The sequence below is a fragment of the Balaenoptera borealis genome (genome assembly GCF_965194805.1).
Source record: "Balaenoptera borealis genome assembly, chromosome: 3".
Classification (NCBI taxonomy): domain Eukaryota; kingdom Metazoa; phylum Chordata; class Mammalia; order Artiodactyla; family Balaenopteridae; genus Balaenoptera; species Balaenoptera borealis.
This window is the reverse complement of record NC_138866.1, coordinates 120,013,093-120,031,924: the sequence shown is the minus strand read 5'-3', so window position 1 is coordinate 120,031,924 and position 18,832 is coordinate 120,013,093. Positions and strand designations below refer to the sequence as shown.

General features: G+C 39.4%; 1 protein-coding gene across 3 annotated transcripts in view; it reads right to left on the bottom strand.

The window, feature by feature from the left end:
- Positions 1-17,228, bottom strand: part of ARIH1 (ariadne RBR E3 ubiquitin protein ligase 1) — a 117,014-nt gene extending 99,786 nt beyond the window's left edge. Inside the window, exon 1 of one of the 3 annotated variants that reach the window (XM_082383582.1) lies at positions 16,316-17,228. In XM_082383582.1, coding sequence (XP_082239708.1) covers positions 16,316-16,684 — 369 coding nt within the window. In that variant the 5' untranslated portion in view covers positions 16,685-17,228. The remainder of the gene's footprint in view (positions 1-16,315) is intronic. The other 2 variants (XM_082383581.1, XM_082383580.1) reach the window with 2 other exon arrangements.
- Between the last annotated feature and the right edge of the window lie 1,604 nt (positions 17,229-18,832).

Below are 18,832 nucleotides of genomic sequence, written 5' to 3'. Positions count from 1 at the left end.
TGAAACAAATATCAGGCAAGTTTACTGCCATCATTCTTTAGCTATTGTTTACATATTATGCTTTCATTCCTAAGGGTGCCTAGAGGATTTTTGTGAATTTTAAAGTCCTATTTTCACCCTTTTGGCTTTACAGTTGCATGGAATGCAACATTATAAATCAAGCTTCAGGTACTCATATATTTCAAGGACCCAGTGTTAACTACATTAATGCAACGTGAGTTGAGATGATTATAGAAAACAGACAAAATGCTTAGGGCCAATGAAACGGAATTATTATATTTAAAAAGTCAGACTGGTAAGTAATATTATATATATACTCTCTTTTCAAAGGAATATTACTTCCATATTAAATAAGATGAGTTTAAATAGTGAGTTATCAGTTAATACACTCCTCTAAGAACATCACAAAAGAAATATTTTCTCATTATTGAACAAAGTAAGTCAAGTCAGCTAATCTCCCTTTAAATACATAAAGCATTTGTTATCCAGCGTATCCATAACAATTTCACAATGCTATTCTCCCAGAACCTCTTCGTGCTTCTGTCAGGAGAATGCTGACTTTGTGGGCCACTGGTCTCAGTTTGTAATTTCATACATAAATCACAAATAAATTTTACATTACATATATACATTCTATAACATCCACCAAGTATGTAGAATTATTTAATGTCAAAACTTTGTTTTTAAATGCTTAATTTGGACTAGAAAATAGTAAATGTTATAAATAGCAATTTTGGCTTGAAATTTTCTTGAAGGTGGTATATAGGCAGGCTGGAAAGTTTAAATGCAGCTTGTAAATAGTAGACTTCTGCCTCTATATCACTCTGGTTTATTACTTATTTGGATTCATAAGCAACAGCACTGAAGTCACAAAACAGAGCCCATTGACTCATTCTGTACAAGTCAGTCTCCTGGTGCATACAAAGCTGGAGACAGAAAGGTAGAACAGGTCTGGAGAGACAAACAGGAAATACCCAGCACACCATACAATAACTTTCATATATGTTTTATTTATATTTAATGATATAAAATACTGAGTTCTGAACCTAGCCATGAAAGCCTGGGCAAGTTACTCAATTCCTCTAAATCTCAATTTCCTTATCTATAAAATAGTAAAAATACCATCTACTTCAGAGAAGAGTTGTGATGACTAACATTCCCTTAAATAACTGGTTAAGAACAAAAAATGGAAAATGTATCAGAGAAAGACAGAAGAGTTAATTCAGTGAAGTCAACAGAAGAGGAATGTGAACAATTCACAAATGAAAAACATAGGGATAGTACCAAGACTTATTTTTATCAATAATAAAATCAATAAGAAAACTCATTCATATTCAATTTTGACTCTTCAAATCAATGTTTATCAGCTATGGTCCAGGAACTGTGCTGGTCAATGAGAATACCAAAATTAATACACTGATCCTACCTTCAAGGATTTTCAGAGTCTATTTAGCAAGAGAATAATAGAGATTATTTTTTAAATAGAAGTCTATACAAAATCCTGAGACCCACTCAAAGGGAAAGATTCAAAGAAGAAATGATGTTTAAGGTGAGTCATGAAGTATTAATGAGTTTATCAGGGGAAAAGCATTTGAAACAAAGGAAAAAGCCTTACAAAGGCACAAAGAAAAATTTCACAGGGACTATCATTATTTTGCTATGTCAAGATGAGTGTGAAGAAATGACAGATAAGGTAGATAAAGGTCAAATTATGAAAAGCCTGATCTATCATGCTTAGAATCCTTTCTCCTAATCTGCATCCTCTGGTAACCTAGTTACTGGAATCCCCTAGGCTCAGAATCCCTAGGCTTAGTAGGTTCCTCATAAGCACCATTTCCTGTCCCATTCCTACTGCTTATCATGATTGGTAAAGATTTGGTGTTCTTTCGCAGTCCATAAACTTAGACCAAGTATGAACATTTTTGACACTGTCATAAACTGAACAGGATGACCACTCAGGAAAAAAAAGGAGACATTCAGCATTTCCTGAAAAATCTGTGGCGACCACACTACACTCACAAGGCCCCATTTTCCATCAATATCACCCTTTTCACATTCTTTCAATTTTTCTGATTTTGCTAATGAGACCCTTCTAATAACTTCCAATAGCTTCTAACAAGACTACTTATCCACACAAAGGACTACTTTCCTTCTTTCCTTAACACCAACTAGTCTCTTCGGAAGGCAGGGCTTTCCTTAACCAAGCAGCAAACAGGGGTCAAAACACAACAAACGTGAAACACGTCAGGGTTGACCTGATGTAAAAATAACACCTCAAAAGACAAACTGGTAAGTGTGGGATTTCTGGGTAATGGCAGTACACTAAGATACTCAACTATGAAAACCAGGCCAGGGCAAGTCAAGAAACAGGATATAATTGAGATCAGGCTACATGTGGATAAAAGTGGGCATGATAGGTCCTGAGTTATTGACTTTATAATCAAGGATTTATTTACATGTCTGCCCTTCCTAGACTAGGAACCCTGGACAGGAAGGAATGTTCTCCACTCATCTTTGTACATCTTGAAAGCAGTTCTTCAGCACAAACCAAGCCTTCAGATAAATGCATCCTCTGCTGACAGGATGACTACAACCTCATCAGAGACCCTGACCCAGAATTACCCAGCTAAACCACTCAAAACTATAATACAGTAAATGTTTGCTGTTTTAAACCACTAAGTGTTATTAGGGTAATTTTTTATGTAGCAATAGATAACTAACACAAGAGACTCATCTAAAATCAGTCAATTAGCTAAAATGAAAGATTCTTTTAGGACTGTAAAGCTTTCAGTATACAAATACAAAGAAAACTTAAGTACAAGAATTTGGCTCAGTCAAAAGGTCCAACTAAAGTCTGAAAAAGTTTGGTGCAGCAGAAAGAACTTCTATTTTAAAAGTCAAAAAGCCGGGGCTTCCCTGGTGGCGCAGTGGTTGAGAATCTGCCTGCCAATGCAGGGGACATGGGTTCGAGCCCTGGTCTGGGAAGATCCCACATGCCGCGGAGCAACTAGGCCCGTGGCCACAATTACTGAGCCTGTGCGTCTGGAGTCTGTGCTCCGCAACAAGAGAGGCCGCAATAATGAAAGGCCCACGCACCGCGATGAAGAGTGGCCCCCACTTGCCGCAACTAGAGAAAGCCCTCGCACAGAAACGAAGACCCAACACAGCCATAAATTAATTAATTAATTAATTAAAATTGTATAACTTTAAAAAAAAAAAAAAAAGTCAAAAAGCCCCAGTTTCAGGACTTCCCTAGTGGCGCAGTGGTTAAGAATCCGCCTGCCAATGCAGGGGACAAGGGTTTGATCCCTGGTCTGGGAAGATCCCACATACCGCAGAGCAACTAAGCCCGTGCGCCACAACTACTGAGCCTGCGAGCCACAACTACTGAGCCCGCGTGCCTAGAGCCCGTGCTCCGCAACAAGAGAAGCCACTGCAATGAGAAGCCCGCGCACCACAATGAAGAGTAGCCCCCCGCCCACCGCAACGAGAAAGCCCCTGCACAACAACGAAGACCCAGTGCAGCCAAAAATAAATTAATTAAGAAAAAAAAAAAGACCCAGTCTCAATGACCTCCACCAGTCTCTAACAGAGAAACTCTTGAGCTTCCCTGAGAAACCCATTTCTCAGCTTCCCTAACTTCAATTTACTTATCTATATAATGGACATAATGCTATTTTCTTGGGATTTTGTAACGAATACACGTGAAAACACCCTAGCATGTTTCATAAATATCAGCTGTTATTACCACATTTGTCTATGTTTGTGAGTCTCCCCTTACATAAAAATGAGTAAATTAGATCTTTTTTTTCCTCCATTCTGTTATTTTCCCAAATCTAAGATATTCCTTACTCCAATCTTTAAAATGTCATACCGTCTAGCTGGAATTCTAGTTCAAGGAATACATGCAGCCTCTAGAAGTGAAAAGGGCAAGGGAATAGATTCTCTTCTAGAGTCTCCAGAAGGAACACAGCCTGCCAACTCCTTGATTTTAGCCCAGTGAGACTCACTTTGAACTTGACTTTCTCAACTGTAAAATAATGAATTTCTGTTGTTTTAAGTCACTAACTTTGTGTTAATTTATTACAACAACAAAAGGAAACTAATACTGAGACTTGAAGGGGTGTCTCAATGAATGGAGGAACACTTGGTCTTCCACCCAGGACATTTACTGAATCCTGGGATTGCACAGGGCCGAGACTAAAAATCTAAAACCTCTGAAAGGCAGAGGGGCAATGATTAAAGTTTGGGACCCCCTAGGGAAGGGACTGCTGAGGAAAACACCAGGTTCTTAATTGAAGACTCTAAAAGGCCAATGGCAGATAAGAGATAAACTGAAACTGAACAGGGCTAGAACTCAACCTTACTGTATTAAGGCAACCATTCATCACTCTCACTGTCAAGCAGAAGGAAAAATAAAAATTCTCTCTGGAGGAATCCATCATCATCCAGAATCTCTAAATATTTTATATACAGTGTTCGGCATGCAATCAAAATATGTCAACTGACAGGAACACCTGACTGAAAACTGGGAGGAAAATAAAGATAATATAAAAAGACTAACAGATAATTCGGATATTGGAGTTAGCTGACAAAACTTTTAGGAATAAATTCTTAATATGCTAGAGAAAATAGAGCAAAAGATGGAAAACAGATGAAAAAGAAGAAATCACCAGAAAATTAGCATCTATAAAAAAAGAATCAAATGGAAACTCTAGAATATAGTATCTGAAATTAATAATTAATTGAGGGGTGTTTAATAGCAAATCAGACAAAGGAGAAGACAGATTTAGAGACCCAGACGATAAGTCAATGGAAATCATCCAAACTGAAGCACAGAGAAAAAAGGATGTAAGATACACAAAAGAGCATTGGACACATGTGGAAAATAACAAAAACCTCTAATGTATGTGTAATTGGACTCTTAAAAGGAAAGGGGATAAAGGCAGAACTGAGAATTTCCAAAACTCGTAAGACATCACAGATTCAAAAGGATCTGAAAACACAAAGCAAGATCAACACAAAGAAAACCACAACTAGACACAAAGTAAAAAATATTACAAACATCCAGATTAAAGGTTCCTTAGCTTCCTCCTACCGCAAACAATGGAAGCCAGAAAACAATGGAATCTTTAAAGTGCTGAAAGAAAACTACTACCAACCTAAAATTACAAACATAGCAAAATATTCTTCAAGGACGGGGGTGAAATAAAAATATTTACACAAAAAATGTTTACTAAGTGCCTACTATGTGTTAGGTACTGTTCTGGGCACTGGGACTACAGCAATGAATAAAACAAAGTCACTGCTCTCATAGAGTTTTCACTGAAATGTAAGAAGTCAGAATATAAACAGATTAACAAATGGAATATGTCAGGTGGTATCTCTGCTAGCTCTTCCTTGAAATATTAAGCATCCCATTCTATTTCCAAACAAGTAATATTTCATGATTCACATTTCTAATATTTCTGTTAATATCCCCCACAGCATCTAACATAGCTTATACATAAATGTTTCTGATTAATCAGTAATAATTCCTAATCAGCAGTAATTCCTAACTTGTCATATATAACCCATTGCTAATTTATAGTAAACTCATATAATATCTGGCTAACTAGAAAACAGATTCTCATATCTGCTTCTGTATTCAATCCTTAAGTATGTTGTTTTGTTTAAAGAATAAAGAAAATGTAGCCTCTCAAAGATATGTAGTTGGAAAAAGCAGGAGAACTTTTATAGCCTTTTCAGATAAGTACAGATATTCTTTTTGATATTACACCAAAACTCAAAAAGTGGTCGTTTCTTAAAGGCTAGTTGTAAAATAGAATCTGAAACCACATCAAAGAACTTTTCTTATTCTTGCTATATTAAAATCCAATGATCTATCTTGAACTCTGAATGGATCATTTACCAACGCATGATTGTGAAATATCACAATTGGTCACTGGAAAATTGGTCATTTGGAAAATACTTGTTCATTATGTTAAACAGATCTTCTAAATGTTCACATATTATACAGTATTTCATCAGGAGGCTCTCAGCCTCACAATGGCAGATATAAGTTTTCTAAAATTCTAATTTTCACTTAAAAACTAAACATTTTATCATTGGCAACAAATACTGTAAGCAGTTTTTCTTAAAATAACAGTTGTATTTCATTCATTTTGAAGAAACATTTACAAACATTTGTCTGAATAACCAGTTTGCCAGTCATTTTTTTCAAGTAAAAACGGTGTTCCATCAAACAAGCAGCTTGTTCAGCTCACAAATCAAATGCACGTTTTTCAAGACAACCTCTGTACTTTAGTATGCAGAAGTGCTTTATGCATACCACCAATTTTGCCACATAAGCTAGTAAGAAAATGTGTGTACTTAAGGGATAAGATATAACACTAATAATTTTTACTGCTTCACCCAGGACAATAAGTGAAACCGACAATTTTACTGAGTGTATGGCAGTGAAAAATAAAATGACTACTGGTATAGTTGTTGCCACTGATTTGACCTGTGCTAAGGTTCCCATGGTTTTACCCACCCACTGCTTCTGCACCATCAGTACAAATCCCAGCACATTAAAAAAGGCAAGTAATGTCTTAAAAAGTTTTCCTCTTATAGGCCATACCTTGAGAACTACTGTATTAGAAGAACTCAGGTGTTTTTAACATAACTTTCAGTTCATATAAAGTGCCAGGGAACTACATGCAAATAATAAAGTTTAATCTACAACAGTCGCTATATATTCAGAGGCCTTAAAAAGCTTGCCCTCTTGGAATTTAAACACTTTTTTCTTGCCATCTTCTTACACTATTACTGTGGTGTTATCTAGAAATCATAAAATAATTTATTAGTGCCAGAAGAAAATCGTTTCTGGCTCCCTTTGGTTTACAGATAAGGAAACCAAAGAAGCAAGCATTTGCTAAAAGGACAAACTTCAGTAATGTATTCACTGAGTTTCTACTATGTCAGAGACTGTTAGTGTGACATATGCGATGGATGAAGACTCAGCTCTCACCCTCAAAACCCTCATAGCTGGCTAGTGACTTAGGTATTGGGATGGCTATATTACAGCCTCATGTAGGCCACACCAAACATCCTTACGAAGTGCTATGCAAACACAGGTAAGAAAGCAGTGATGGTAGAGAAGAGGGACCTGGTAAGAGATATGTAATATCTGAACAGGGTATGAGTAGGACTATATCAGGCAGTTAAAAAGAGAAAGAGCATCACAAGAAGAGGGACCAGCATAAGCAAAAACAGGAAAACATAAATGTGTATTACATATTAAGAAATTATAAGTAGTGCAATTGGGGTTGGTGGGAGAATCGGGAACAACAGAAGGTAAGACTGAAAAAATTAGCTGAAATCAAGATGGGGAAGCCATGAACACCGTATTAAAGAATCTAGACCAGAGGTATAATAGGAAATGTGTGTGGCAGCAGGGAGGACAATAAAGTCTCTTTTTTTTTTAAGCAGGAAAATGACTAGTATATTTGTATTTGGTAGTATGATAGACAGACTGGAAGCCCAGAGACAAAAAAGCAAAATAAAAAGAGGCCCTAGGGAGTTTCCTGGTGGTCCAGTAGTTAGGACTCTTCGATTTCAATGCCTTGGCCTGGGGTTCAATCCCTGGTTGGGGAACTAAGATCCCACAAGCCGCATGGGGAGACAAAAAAAAAAAAAAAAAAAAAAAGAGGCCTTAGATTAGGCTTAGTAAAAAGGAGAGGAATAACATAAATTTCAGAGGTAACTTGATCAGGGCTAATTAGATATGGGAAATGCAGGGCAAAAAAGAATCAGTGATGACTTTCAAATTCCAAGAATGGTTAACTAGTAAGTCAATCAAAGGAAGAACAGCCTTAAGGAGAGAAGGCAGTAAATTTGGGTTTCAAATGGGTTTCAGAGAAATATCTGTCCAAAATGTCACAAGTTTCAATGTGTCCATATTAGAGGTTTTTACTTATAAACACTTGCTAAGAGAATTAGAAAATACTTCTCAGTCTCTAGCTTATACTTAACCCCTAAAAAATGTACAATTGTGATTGAGAAAGGATGTATTACCAAGTAACTGAAATCATTTAATATCTGAATTAGAAGTATGACAGTTTCAAAGGAGACAGCAAAGCAAGCCTGGGGAGAAGTGTCTGAGATTATAACTATTCTTAGCATTGTCTAAACAAATGTCTTAGTAATAAGGAAATGTTACCTAATACCTCATTATCTGCTGTAGTTTTTGCCAAAATGTATCATGTCAGGTCACTGTGACACTTCTTCTAAACGGAACATAGGAAAAAGGAAAAATGCTATTCAGCAAGTTTACATTACAGGAAAAAAAACTACACGAAAAAACTCCCAATGCAGTATTTGGCCTTAATACTAGCATTCTCATTTTTAAAACTGAAAAAAAGTAGGGCTCTGAAAGTTAATCTGCCAGAGCAGCTGCTAGCTCAATAAGACCTTTTAAAACTGCCTTCTAAGATACCAAACTACCCATTAATTTAACTCAAATACCAAGTGGGCATCTACTATGCACCAAGATACATAAAGAAATGTTATTCAAGATCAAGCCAGATGACTACCTATCACTGGGTGAATAAAAATTTAGGAAGAAAGCTAAAATTTAGGAAGAAACTTAAATTACACGATTGTAGAAATCTACTGATTCTATAAAATGTGCCATTCTTTTGGAATTGAAGATCTAACACTGGCCCGCATTTTAATTAGCTTGGGCAGTTTTGATTTGCTTTGTTTTAAATACAGTAGGCTTTTTTAAACACTGAAAATAAAATAAGGCAAGGACTGCCACTTCTATCTCCATGGGCTCCAAAGGATCCAGTCATCCCAGGTTAGAAGCAGCCTCAGATTACAGATTATTCTCTCACCTAGTAAGTGATCATCAAATGTCAGCCTAACTACTCATTCTTCCATTTATCCCATCATTTAATGGGAATAATTAAGCTATTTGTAAAGGTACATAGTAACACAGTGTGTCAAGATAGTCAAGATTTTAGCAAAGGGGACTTCCTGGGTGGTGCAGTGGTTAAGAATCCACCTACCAATGCCGGGGACACGGGTTCAAGCCTTAGTCCGGGAAGATCCCACATGTCGCGGAGCAACTAAGCCCATGCGCCACAATTACTGAGCCGGCACTCCAGAGCCTGCGAGCCACAACTGAGTCTGCGTGCCACAACTACTGAAGACCTCGCACCTAGAGCCCATGCTCCTCAACAAGAGAAGCCACCACAATGAGAAGCCCGCACACTGCAACGAAGAGTAACCCCTGCTCGCTGCCAACTAGAGAAAGCCCAAGCGCAGCAACAAAAACCCAACGCAGCCTAAAAAAATAAATAAATATATTTATTTATTTAAAAAAAAAAGATCTTAGCAAAGTTATGGGCCTGTGATTCTATACCTATGGAAAGTGTCCAATGGAAAAACAGAGAGGTAGGCAACATACATATTCAAAGATATAGGTTCACTGTCATAAAAGGAACAAAGAAAAGGGGATTGATTATCTTCAAGAAGTTTTTCCTTCATGCTTCCAAACAATAATTGTTAAGAAAACAACAATAAAAACCTTCATCCAAAGGGCCACCCTAGGAACAACAGGTTAAAGTTAAAATGGAAACAGATTTTAATTCCATTTTTTTCCCTAAATCAAGAGTTAAACTTAGAATGAGCTACATCACAAAATATCTGTCATTTACTCATTGTTAAGCAGACCGGAATGTTAAAGAGAGAGGATTCTTAGAGACACTGGACAACAACAGGGGCTTTCAACCCTAGTTGTACATGAAAATAAACCAGGGAAAACTTCTGTTTAATGACAATGCCTGGTCCAAACTCCCAGAGACCCATTTGCTTAGTCTTGGGTTATGAGTGCCAGCATTTTTTTAAATCCTCAAGTAAAGAAATCTGAATAAAATGAGTAGACTGCATCGATGTCAATATACTGATTATATTATACTACAGTTCTGCAAGATGTTACCACTGCAGAAAAATCAGTAAAAAGGGTATACGGGATCTCTCTGCATTATTTCTTGCACCTGCATGTGACTCTACAATTATCTCAAAATTAAAAATGTAATGAAAAAATTCCCAGGTGATTCCACTATGTAGCTAAAGTTAAAAACAAACAAACAAACGACTGGAGGATCTCAGATTCCTGCCAAGTCTAAGAGGCTGCAAATTATTCTTTCAGTCTCAGCCATTGAAAGGTAATTAGGAATGTTTATCATTTAAAGATATAATACTTTGCAAAGCCAAACACAAATAATTTATGGTTATTCAAAACTAAAAAATCCAAACTACTGTAATACTCTCCCATTTGTATATAAATTGATTGGATAAACATTTTACAGTAGTTCTCATTCACCTCTTGACTGAACCAGATTATATATATCATGGTAGGTAGCCTGTAAAATGGCCCCCAGGATCCACCTCCTCGTCTTCCTACTTCTGTGTAATCCCTTCCTCTTGAGTGTGAGCTGGACTTACTCACTTAAAACAAGTAGAATATGGCGAAGGGATGGGATGTCACTTCTGAGATGAAGTTATAAAAGACTGTGGCTTCCATCCTGGGGGCTCTCTATCACACACCCCCCTCCCGGCCCCCACCCCACAGGAAAGAAGCTACTGTGTTGTAAGCCACTTTCTGGAGAAGCCCACATGTCAGGAACTGGCCAAAAACCAGCCAGTGAAAAATCTCAGGCCTGCCCAACAGCCACACAAGTGAGCCTGGAATGGGATCTTCCCATAGTCAAATCTTGATAACTGCAATCTAGCTGATATGTTGGTTGCAGCCTTATAAGGGACCCTGAGACGAGGCACCCAACTAAGCTGAAGCCAGAATCGTGGCCCGTAGAAAATGTGAGATAATAAATGTTTGTTGTTTTTAAGCCACTAAGTTTTGGTAGAAATATAGGGCTAAAGATAACTAATACATACAGCTGCCACAGGTCAAATCCAGAAGAAAGTAATCTAATCTGATGACTTCTGCCTACCTTTGTTCATAGTATCAAACCTCCCAGGTTCTACAACAGTATCACCCATAATTAACAAACTCTGTTTTACCTGAGCTGACTTCACCATCACCGGGACACACTTTCCTCATTCTTACTTCAATTTCTTAGAAGGGCTCCTATCCATTTGTTCTATCCATCTAAATCCTAGGCATCTTCCAGATAACATCCACAGATCTCTCTTCCATGAACACCTACTACTATCCGTTTAGCACTGACCTAATAGCTTTGAGTGTCTAAATTCAGAGACCGTGAACTCCTTGAGAATAAGTCTCATATTTTCAACATGTTATACAGTATTGAGCAGTTGCATTTACAGTATCCAAGACCTTACATCCCTTCCAGTGTATCAACTAAAGAAACTCTCTCAACTATTTTTGTTATAAAAAAAAAAAAAAAAAAAAATCCCAGGGGGTGAAGAAGGGTGGAAGAAAACCCAAGTGTTCCAACCTAGAATGTGAGATGTCACTAGTTTGGCTTGCATGTTTGCAATAACTGAGTAAAAACCACCCTAATCTGAAGGATAACAGTAATGATAACAAATCCCCTTTATGATTAGCCCAGTAAGTGTTGTGCAGGCTCTTGAAATTTTCCTTTTATTAGTTTCTTAAACAATCTGCCTTCCATCATTAACCCACTCTCTAGTAATTTATCACTAGTCATTACACATGGAGAAATACTGCTGTTAAATTTCAACTAGACCAGTGGTTCTCAAACTTTAGCTTGCATCAGCATCACCTGGAATGCTTGTTAAAAGAGACTGCTGGAGCCCACCCCCCTAGTTTCTGATTCACAGGTCTAATGCCATAAGTGATTCAAAAACAATTAATGTAATTTAAAGCCTATAGCTCAAGGAGATCAGCTGGGAAAAGATAAAAGTTCAAGAGGAATAAACCACACCAAACACCTTAATAGCTTCAAAATACATACAAACACACTACTTCCCCTCTCCCCCACCCCAAAAGTTAACAAATTTAAATTCATCTTGATACAACCACTTGAATTCAATTTCTTGGAAACAATGAGCACCTCCAACTCACTGAGGTTTTAAAAGGATGTTAGAAAAACAAAGCATTAATGTAAAAAAGACCAATCCATTATTAGTTCATCACTCCTGTTTTAACTTTCCAGATCCAAAAAACAGGCAAAGGAAAACAAAACCTGAAGGTTCTGAGATGTAAATTAACTTGCCAGTTAGGAAAAGCAGTGGCTAGAACTGACTCCTGTACCAATACACAATACACTGGACTATACTGTCTCTAATTTATGCATGAAACCTCACCTTAGAAGCTCTTTAATTAAATATTTTAGTTAAATAAATAAATGGGTGAAATAATATTAAAGATTTCAAATCAACAGCCAACAGAAAATTTCCCTCATAAAGGTTACATATTTCTGTTGTCTTTAAAACAGGTTATTTAGAATAATAAATAATAGGAAGACGCCCACCCACTTCTCTTTATGCCTCCTCTCTGACCACTCACATCCAACAGCCCCATGCGCCTCTTCCTCAGCACAGCCTTTAAACGTAGTATTCCTAAGGGTTACTTGACCTTCTCACTCTACTCATTCTCCCTGAGTGAGTCAAAATCATGACACTGGATGAACTATGACTATTCCAGTGGTTCGGAACTATCACTAGAGTGGCTAAAAATATAGAGATGCTTAGGCTCCAATTCAGACCTGACTAATGGATAACAATCTCTGGATATGGAGCCCAAGGACCTCTATGTTCCCCACCTCCATATGCTTCTTAGGCAAGAACCATGTCCTCTAGAGTGACCAGCACAGACACAAGGCACAACCAACATCTGCTAAAGATTGCTGTGCAAACACAAAACAGCAAATTTAAACAACCCTCAACTGCAGAGTTGCTAGTGTTAGTTTAATAAATTACTTAGCTATTTAGGCAATTACGTTAGATAACCACTGTATTATTATTAACCACTTTAATATGAACAATACTAGTTAAGTAAATGTAGCTAGGTAAATTAGGGGCTTTAAGCACTTCTCTATCATTACTATATGTTAAAGAACATCTCTGATCTTTTCTTAAAAGTTCAAAAGGTAAGCTAAGTAGCCACAAAGAGTTTTAATAAAACAAGACCAAATTAGACAGACTATAACAAGAGTTACAGAAAGCCAGAAAATGAAGAGCTTTCTAAAAGAAAAAGTGTTAACTTACTTGATTGAAGACTAGAACTAACCCACAGATATCTACAAATAACAGTATTAATCTGTTGTTGCCCAGAAAAAGTAATCAAATTCCCCCAGGAAAGATTAAATTAACTTGGCATCCTTTTGACATTCAATCTTTTTCTCCTGCACATTTATTTTCAAATCCACTAACATAACTGATTCAAAAGTAGCACTGGAAAAAAAAAAAAAAAAGTAGCACTGGGAAGAAGGGGATTTAAATTTTCTAGAATTAACAGTAAGCTCCCTGATGTGAACTAAGTAAAACAAAGGTTTTTAAACTTACTTAAAACTTACTGTCATATTAAACCAACATTAGTTTTAATTGAAAAACTTAAAGGCTCTATGAATATAAACAGGACTTACAAATCAATAAAAGATAAACATCCCAAAAGGGGGTAAAGTGAGCAAAAGCAAAGGGCAATTTATGAAAGAAATACCAATGCCCAATAAACACATTAAAAGTTCAACCTCATCAGTTTAAAAAACGCAAATTTAAAAAATGATAATCTTTCTGAAAGCAATGTGGTAATATGTATCAAATGGTTGAAAATAAGCAAATTCTTTGACTCAGCAATTCAATTTATCCTAAGAAAAGAAAACATTCAAAGATATATCTATAAGCATATTCCCAATGAGGTTTACAAAAAATGGAAACTGGACAATAAAAAGGAAGACCAATAAAAACAGATTGATTAAATAAATTAGTTTAGATATGTAATTGTGTAAGCACTTGAAAAATAATTACTCATTGGCAGGAGAAAACTGACACTCCTGTTTTTGTAACCTGCTTTTTTCTACTGAAAACATAAAGAGAACACAAAGTTTGACTGTGTTATTATTAAAAAAAGAATATGTACAGTGTATCCACAGGTCTGGAACAATTACTACAGTTCAAATTCTGGTGTATCTCTCCCAGTGTCAGGCAAAATAAATCTTTTGTCTTTTTTTTTCTCCTTACCGCCATCAGTTTTTTCTTACAATGTAATGTGTTACCTGTGTAACTTTTTAAGTTTAAATCTATTAACATAAATAACCTGTAACATAACCAAAGCCTAGTTTAGTGTACCATTTGCCTAGTGTATACCATTTGGAGAAAAAACGGTCTGGGATAAATCCTATCCTTTGATTTACTGATATTGCTAAATATGAACTTTTAACAAAGGAAAGATACTTATTTCAGCAATCCTACTTAAGAGCATGCTTAATATGAAGGAAACGAGGAAAAAAAGAGTTGTATCAAAAATCCAGCATGAAAACATGATTAAAGTAGGACACGTAAAAAAATCCCTAGTATTTTGTAGGTCTCCTTAGTTCAGTTCATCCGCTTTTATTCCTTTTCCCCTAAACTAACAAAGAAAAAATGATGTCACATGCATTAGCTACATCTCTGTTCCAGAAGTGACATAAAGAACTTGTAAGGTTTGGCCTCAGTGATTAAGGACACACCTAAGAGCTGAAAAAGCTGGATGAGATTTACCTACATGAAAACAGACTATAAGTTAAAAAGTTAAATAATATCCATGAATTTTTAAAGTTAATTAAAATGCCAATAAGCTAGGTACAAAGTTTGAAAACATCAGATTTTATATAGATTTACTATATACTTTATATCGTAAATAAATGAAAAGAGAATTCAGGGTTTCACTGTAAATTCAGTTTCCTCAAAAAAAGAAAATGTCTCAATTTAGCGACCTAAGAACTCAACTGTCATATTTTTAGGATCAGAAAGAGCAGTAAAACTTATCTTTCTTCTACAACCCTTCAATTTCCTCCTCAAACTACATCATCTATAGAAAATTTGAGATTTCCACTCTTTAGTAATAGTACTAGATTTTCAGATTTTTTTTTTTTACTATTATTCAAAACACTCTCTTCAAATAGGCCTAAATAGATGGTTCCACTTTCAAAAGAAAGTGTCGCTTACTAAACAGTACTGTAAAAATCTATTAATCATGCAAACTCAACAAGTAGGCAGTGACATACTGCTAATTTGCCAGTGAATATTGGCCAACCAATTTTAAGGGAGAAAAAAAATGACATACCAGAAGGCAACAGTAACCTGCTGCTCACGTACACAGTTTCATTTCATGTAACTAGTGTTTTCTAAGAGTTGCACTGAATCAAGACTCCATTTTTATTCTTCAGTCATACCCCTGACCCCTCATCATAATTGTTTTCTCCAAATAAATGTAAACTTTTGGTTTCCTAAAGTTCAAAAACGCAAAATCTAACCCACGAGAAGGTTAAATGAGATATGGTTATCAACTTAAACCGAGCCCAACTTACTGACCACGAAATACAAATTATCAGAGAAAAGGAGTCCAGAAGCATAAAGTCTCCACTTACTAACTCACAGCAGAGTCCTGTCCAATATTACACAATAACACTGCGTTTTGCTGTGGTTTTAGCTGCAAGGCTGGGTGTGCAAGCTGCAGCAACTATTCCAACAGCTTCAAGTATGCTACAACTGAAAAAAGTAGTAGTCAGGACCCAAAAGAATAGCAAGGACTTAAAAAGAGGCAAGCAGAAGCCTCACCATCAGAAAAGAAGACCCATCAGCACCTCTTCCGAGAAATAGTTCCCTTCCCCCATCTTTAAGTAGGCACTTAAGACTGCCAAGCAGATCCATTTCTTTATTAACTGGTGCCCACTTGGGGCAACCGTACACCAAGCAGCTCTTAGGCCTACTCTAACCCCTTCCAAAAGTTCTCAAGTGAGACTGAAGGCCGGGGAAACCGTCTTAAGGGCCCAGTTCTTCAGCTCTCCTCCACCCCACCTACGCCCCGCCCCTATAGGCGCTCCTAGGGCCAGAGGAAGGACACCCGGCCCAGGGACAAGCAGGAATTGCCCGTAAGAGAAGTCTTAGGCAGCCGGAGGCCTCCGCCATAGCAGGACCTGGAAAGCACCGCCCCCAGCGCACCTCCCCACACCCGGCGAATGTCTGCTCTATCCCCAGCAGAGACAGCGGAGGAGACTGGGCCGGGAGGCACCGGGCTGGGCTGCGCACCAGGCCCAGGCCTGCCCCTTGGGGCCGCGCGGACCACCCGAATCTGCTCCCGGGTCCGTCCCGGTCCAGCCCACGCCGGGGCCACCCTCACCTGGATGACCTCGTTGACCTCCCGGATACATTCCACCATGTGTTGCAGAATCTGCTCGGCCGTGAGCACCTCGTAGCGGTAATCCTCCTCCTGCTCGTGCCCCGGCCCGCCGCCGCCGCCGCCACCACCGCCACCACCGCCGGGCCCCAGAGCGCTGCCGCCGCCGCCGCCCGTCTCCCCGCACAGCAGTCCGTCCCGCTCCCCGCCGACGCCCAGCCCGGGCTCCACCAGCTCCACCTCGCCCAGATCCAGGTTATCATCGTCCGGCTCGTCGTCGTCCTCGTCCTCCTCCTCTTCGGCGCCGCTGTCCTCCTCACTGCACTCTTCGTCCTCGTCGAACTCGTAGTTGTAGCCCTCGTCCGAGTCCATGGCGCGACGCGCGGGGGCCCGGCGGACGCTGGCCCCTGAGGCGGGGAGAGGGCGGGGACGCCGAGGCCCCGGCTCTCGCTCCGGCTCCGGCTGATGTCCGGACGCAGGCCTGGCTCCGGCCCCGCGGGCCGCGGCTCCTCCCCGGGCGCGGCGGTTGGCGGTTGGCGGCTGGCGGCGGCGGGGAGGGCGCGGAGGAGGGAGGGAGGGAGCGAGGGGGCCGCTTGCCGCCCGCCTCAGTCAGACGCGGCTCCGCTCTGGCCCCCGAAGGAAAACAGTCCCCAGCGCTACCTCCACGGCCGCTGCTACTGCTACTGAGCCAACAAAGGGGCGTGCGTCACCGCGTCGCGCTGCGTCGTCGCGTCACTGCTCTTGACGTAGTCGCGCCCCGCCCCGCCGCCCCTGCGTGGAGTGCGGGGAGACCCCACGGCCCGAGCTGGCCCAGGGAGCGCGGCGCGCTCCGGCGCGGCGGGAATCGCCGGCTGGGTTCCGGCTGCGGACGCTGTTTGGGCCGACACCAGCGGCCGGTGTACTGGAGGAGGCTGTGGCCTCCTGGTCACCGAGGGGGACGGTGGGTGGCGGGGGGGGGGGGCACCTGGGCCACCCAGGTGGTGGTTTTTGCCGCAGGCCATGGGGATCCAGCCCCTCGCGCAGTCCGTGGGGGAAGGTGCCTTCCCACCGGGCCGGGGAGACCCTTCCCGCCCGTCCTGGAGTAATTTCAGGAAGACCTCGGCTGTTCAGCTAATATTCCTGTTGCCTGGGCTGCTCAGTGAATTCTGTTTTATGCAAATAGTCTAAACTGTGTAGCAGGTGAACCTCGTTTTAAGTAATTCATTTGATTCTGTACAGACGTGCTGTGGTTTTTAAGTCGCCTATAGTGACGTCATTTAAAAGAAGTGTTTCCTGAACTCAGCCTATCAAGCACCTATTCAAGGCCCTAAACAATGTTACAGTCATGGCTTGCCTTAAATGAGCACCGTGTAAGGGGTTTACATATATATTTCTCATCTTCACGGAGCCACAGTACCCATTTTATACCTGAGACTCAAAGGGAAAGAGACTTGACCAAGACCACAGAACACTTGCTCTATTTTAGCGCCTAGGTGACCTTAAATATCAATCATAAAAATACTTTATAATGCATAATATGTATTATATACTGCATTGTATATAAAATGCATTGTAAGACAACACAATACAGACAATAATAGAAATATCTACAGAAACCAAATAAAGCAGAGATAGTGCTTGTCTCTTATCTGGAAATGTGCTGTGTGAGCTGAGTGTTGATGGATGGCTAGGAGTTTTAACAGAGAAGGTAGGGAAGATGGTCTAGCCTGAGAAAAGAACAAAAGCAATAGCACAGTAGGTGTAAAGTAGTTTAGTTTGGGGAGCTTAAAGTGCAAGCAGGGTAAATGGCAAAATATTAAGCAAGTTAGTGACCAGGACAGTAAGAGTATTTTATGACATTCTAACAGTAGGCTTAAATCTTTGTAAGTGGGACGGGAGAACCAGAGAAATGTTCTGAAGGAAGAAGAGGCATGAGAAAACTCCTTCTTGGGATAACTTGAAGGACTGGCCAGACTGGAAATCTTTTAAAGTCTGAATACCTAACTTATAAACCTTACCGTTCAACCTACAGGTTCCTTTTGGAAACTGATTCTGAAAAGTGAAAAATTCCTTTATAATGTGCATAAGCCTCTACTAATTTGTCCATTTTGTAAATTTTTTAATAATCAGATTTCCTAAAACAATCTTAGGATTTGCAAATTAAATGCTGGTAGGTCTTGGTCCTTTGATTCTATTTAGTGATTCTAGGTTGTTGCCACACCTGGGGCAAGTTAAGGACACTAGTAACCCTTCTCATCCCCACTATTATATACCTACAGAAAAAATCAGCAATGCTTGTCAGTACCCTAAACTCCTTTGCCCCATCTTTCTTTTCATCTACCCCTATCTTGAGTGAACCTTACCATTCACATCCTCCCCTTTGGTACTGGAGCAGCTGACCACTATTGGAGAAATTTTCATAATCACATGCATTCTGTTATTAAATTCCAATCACCTACCACACCTGAACCCTCAACACCACCCAGCAATCCTGTTAAATTTTTCTAAATTATTCTCCCACTCTAGGCAACTCTTTCAAAC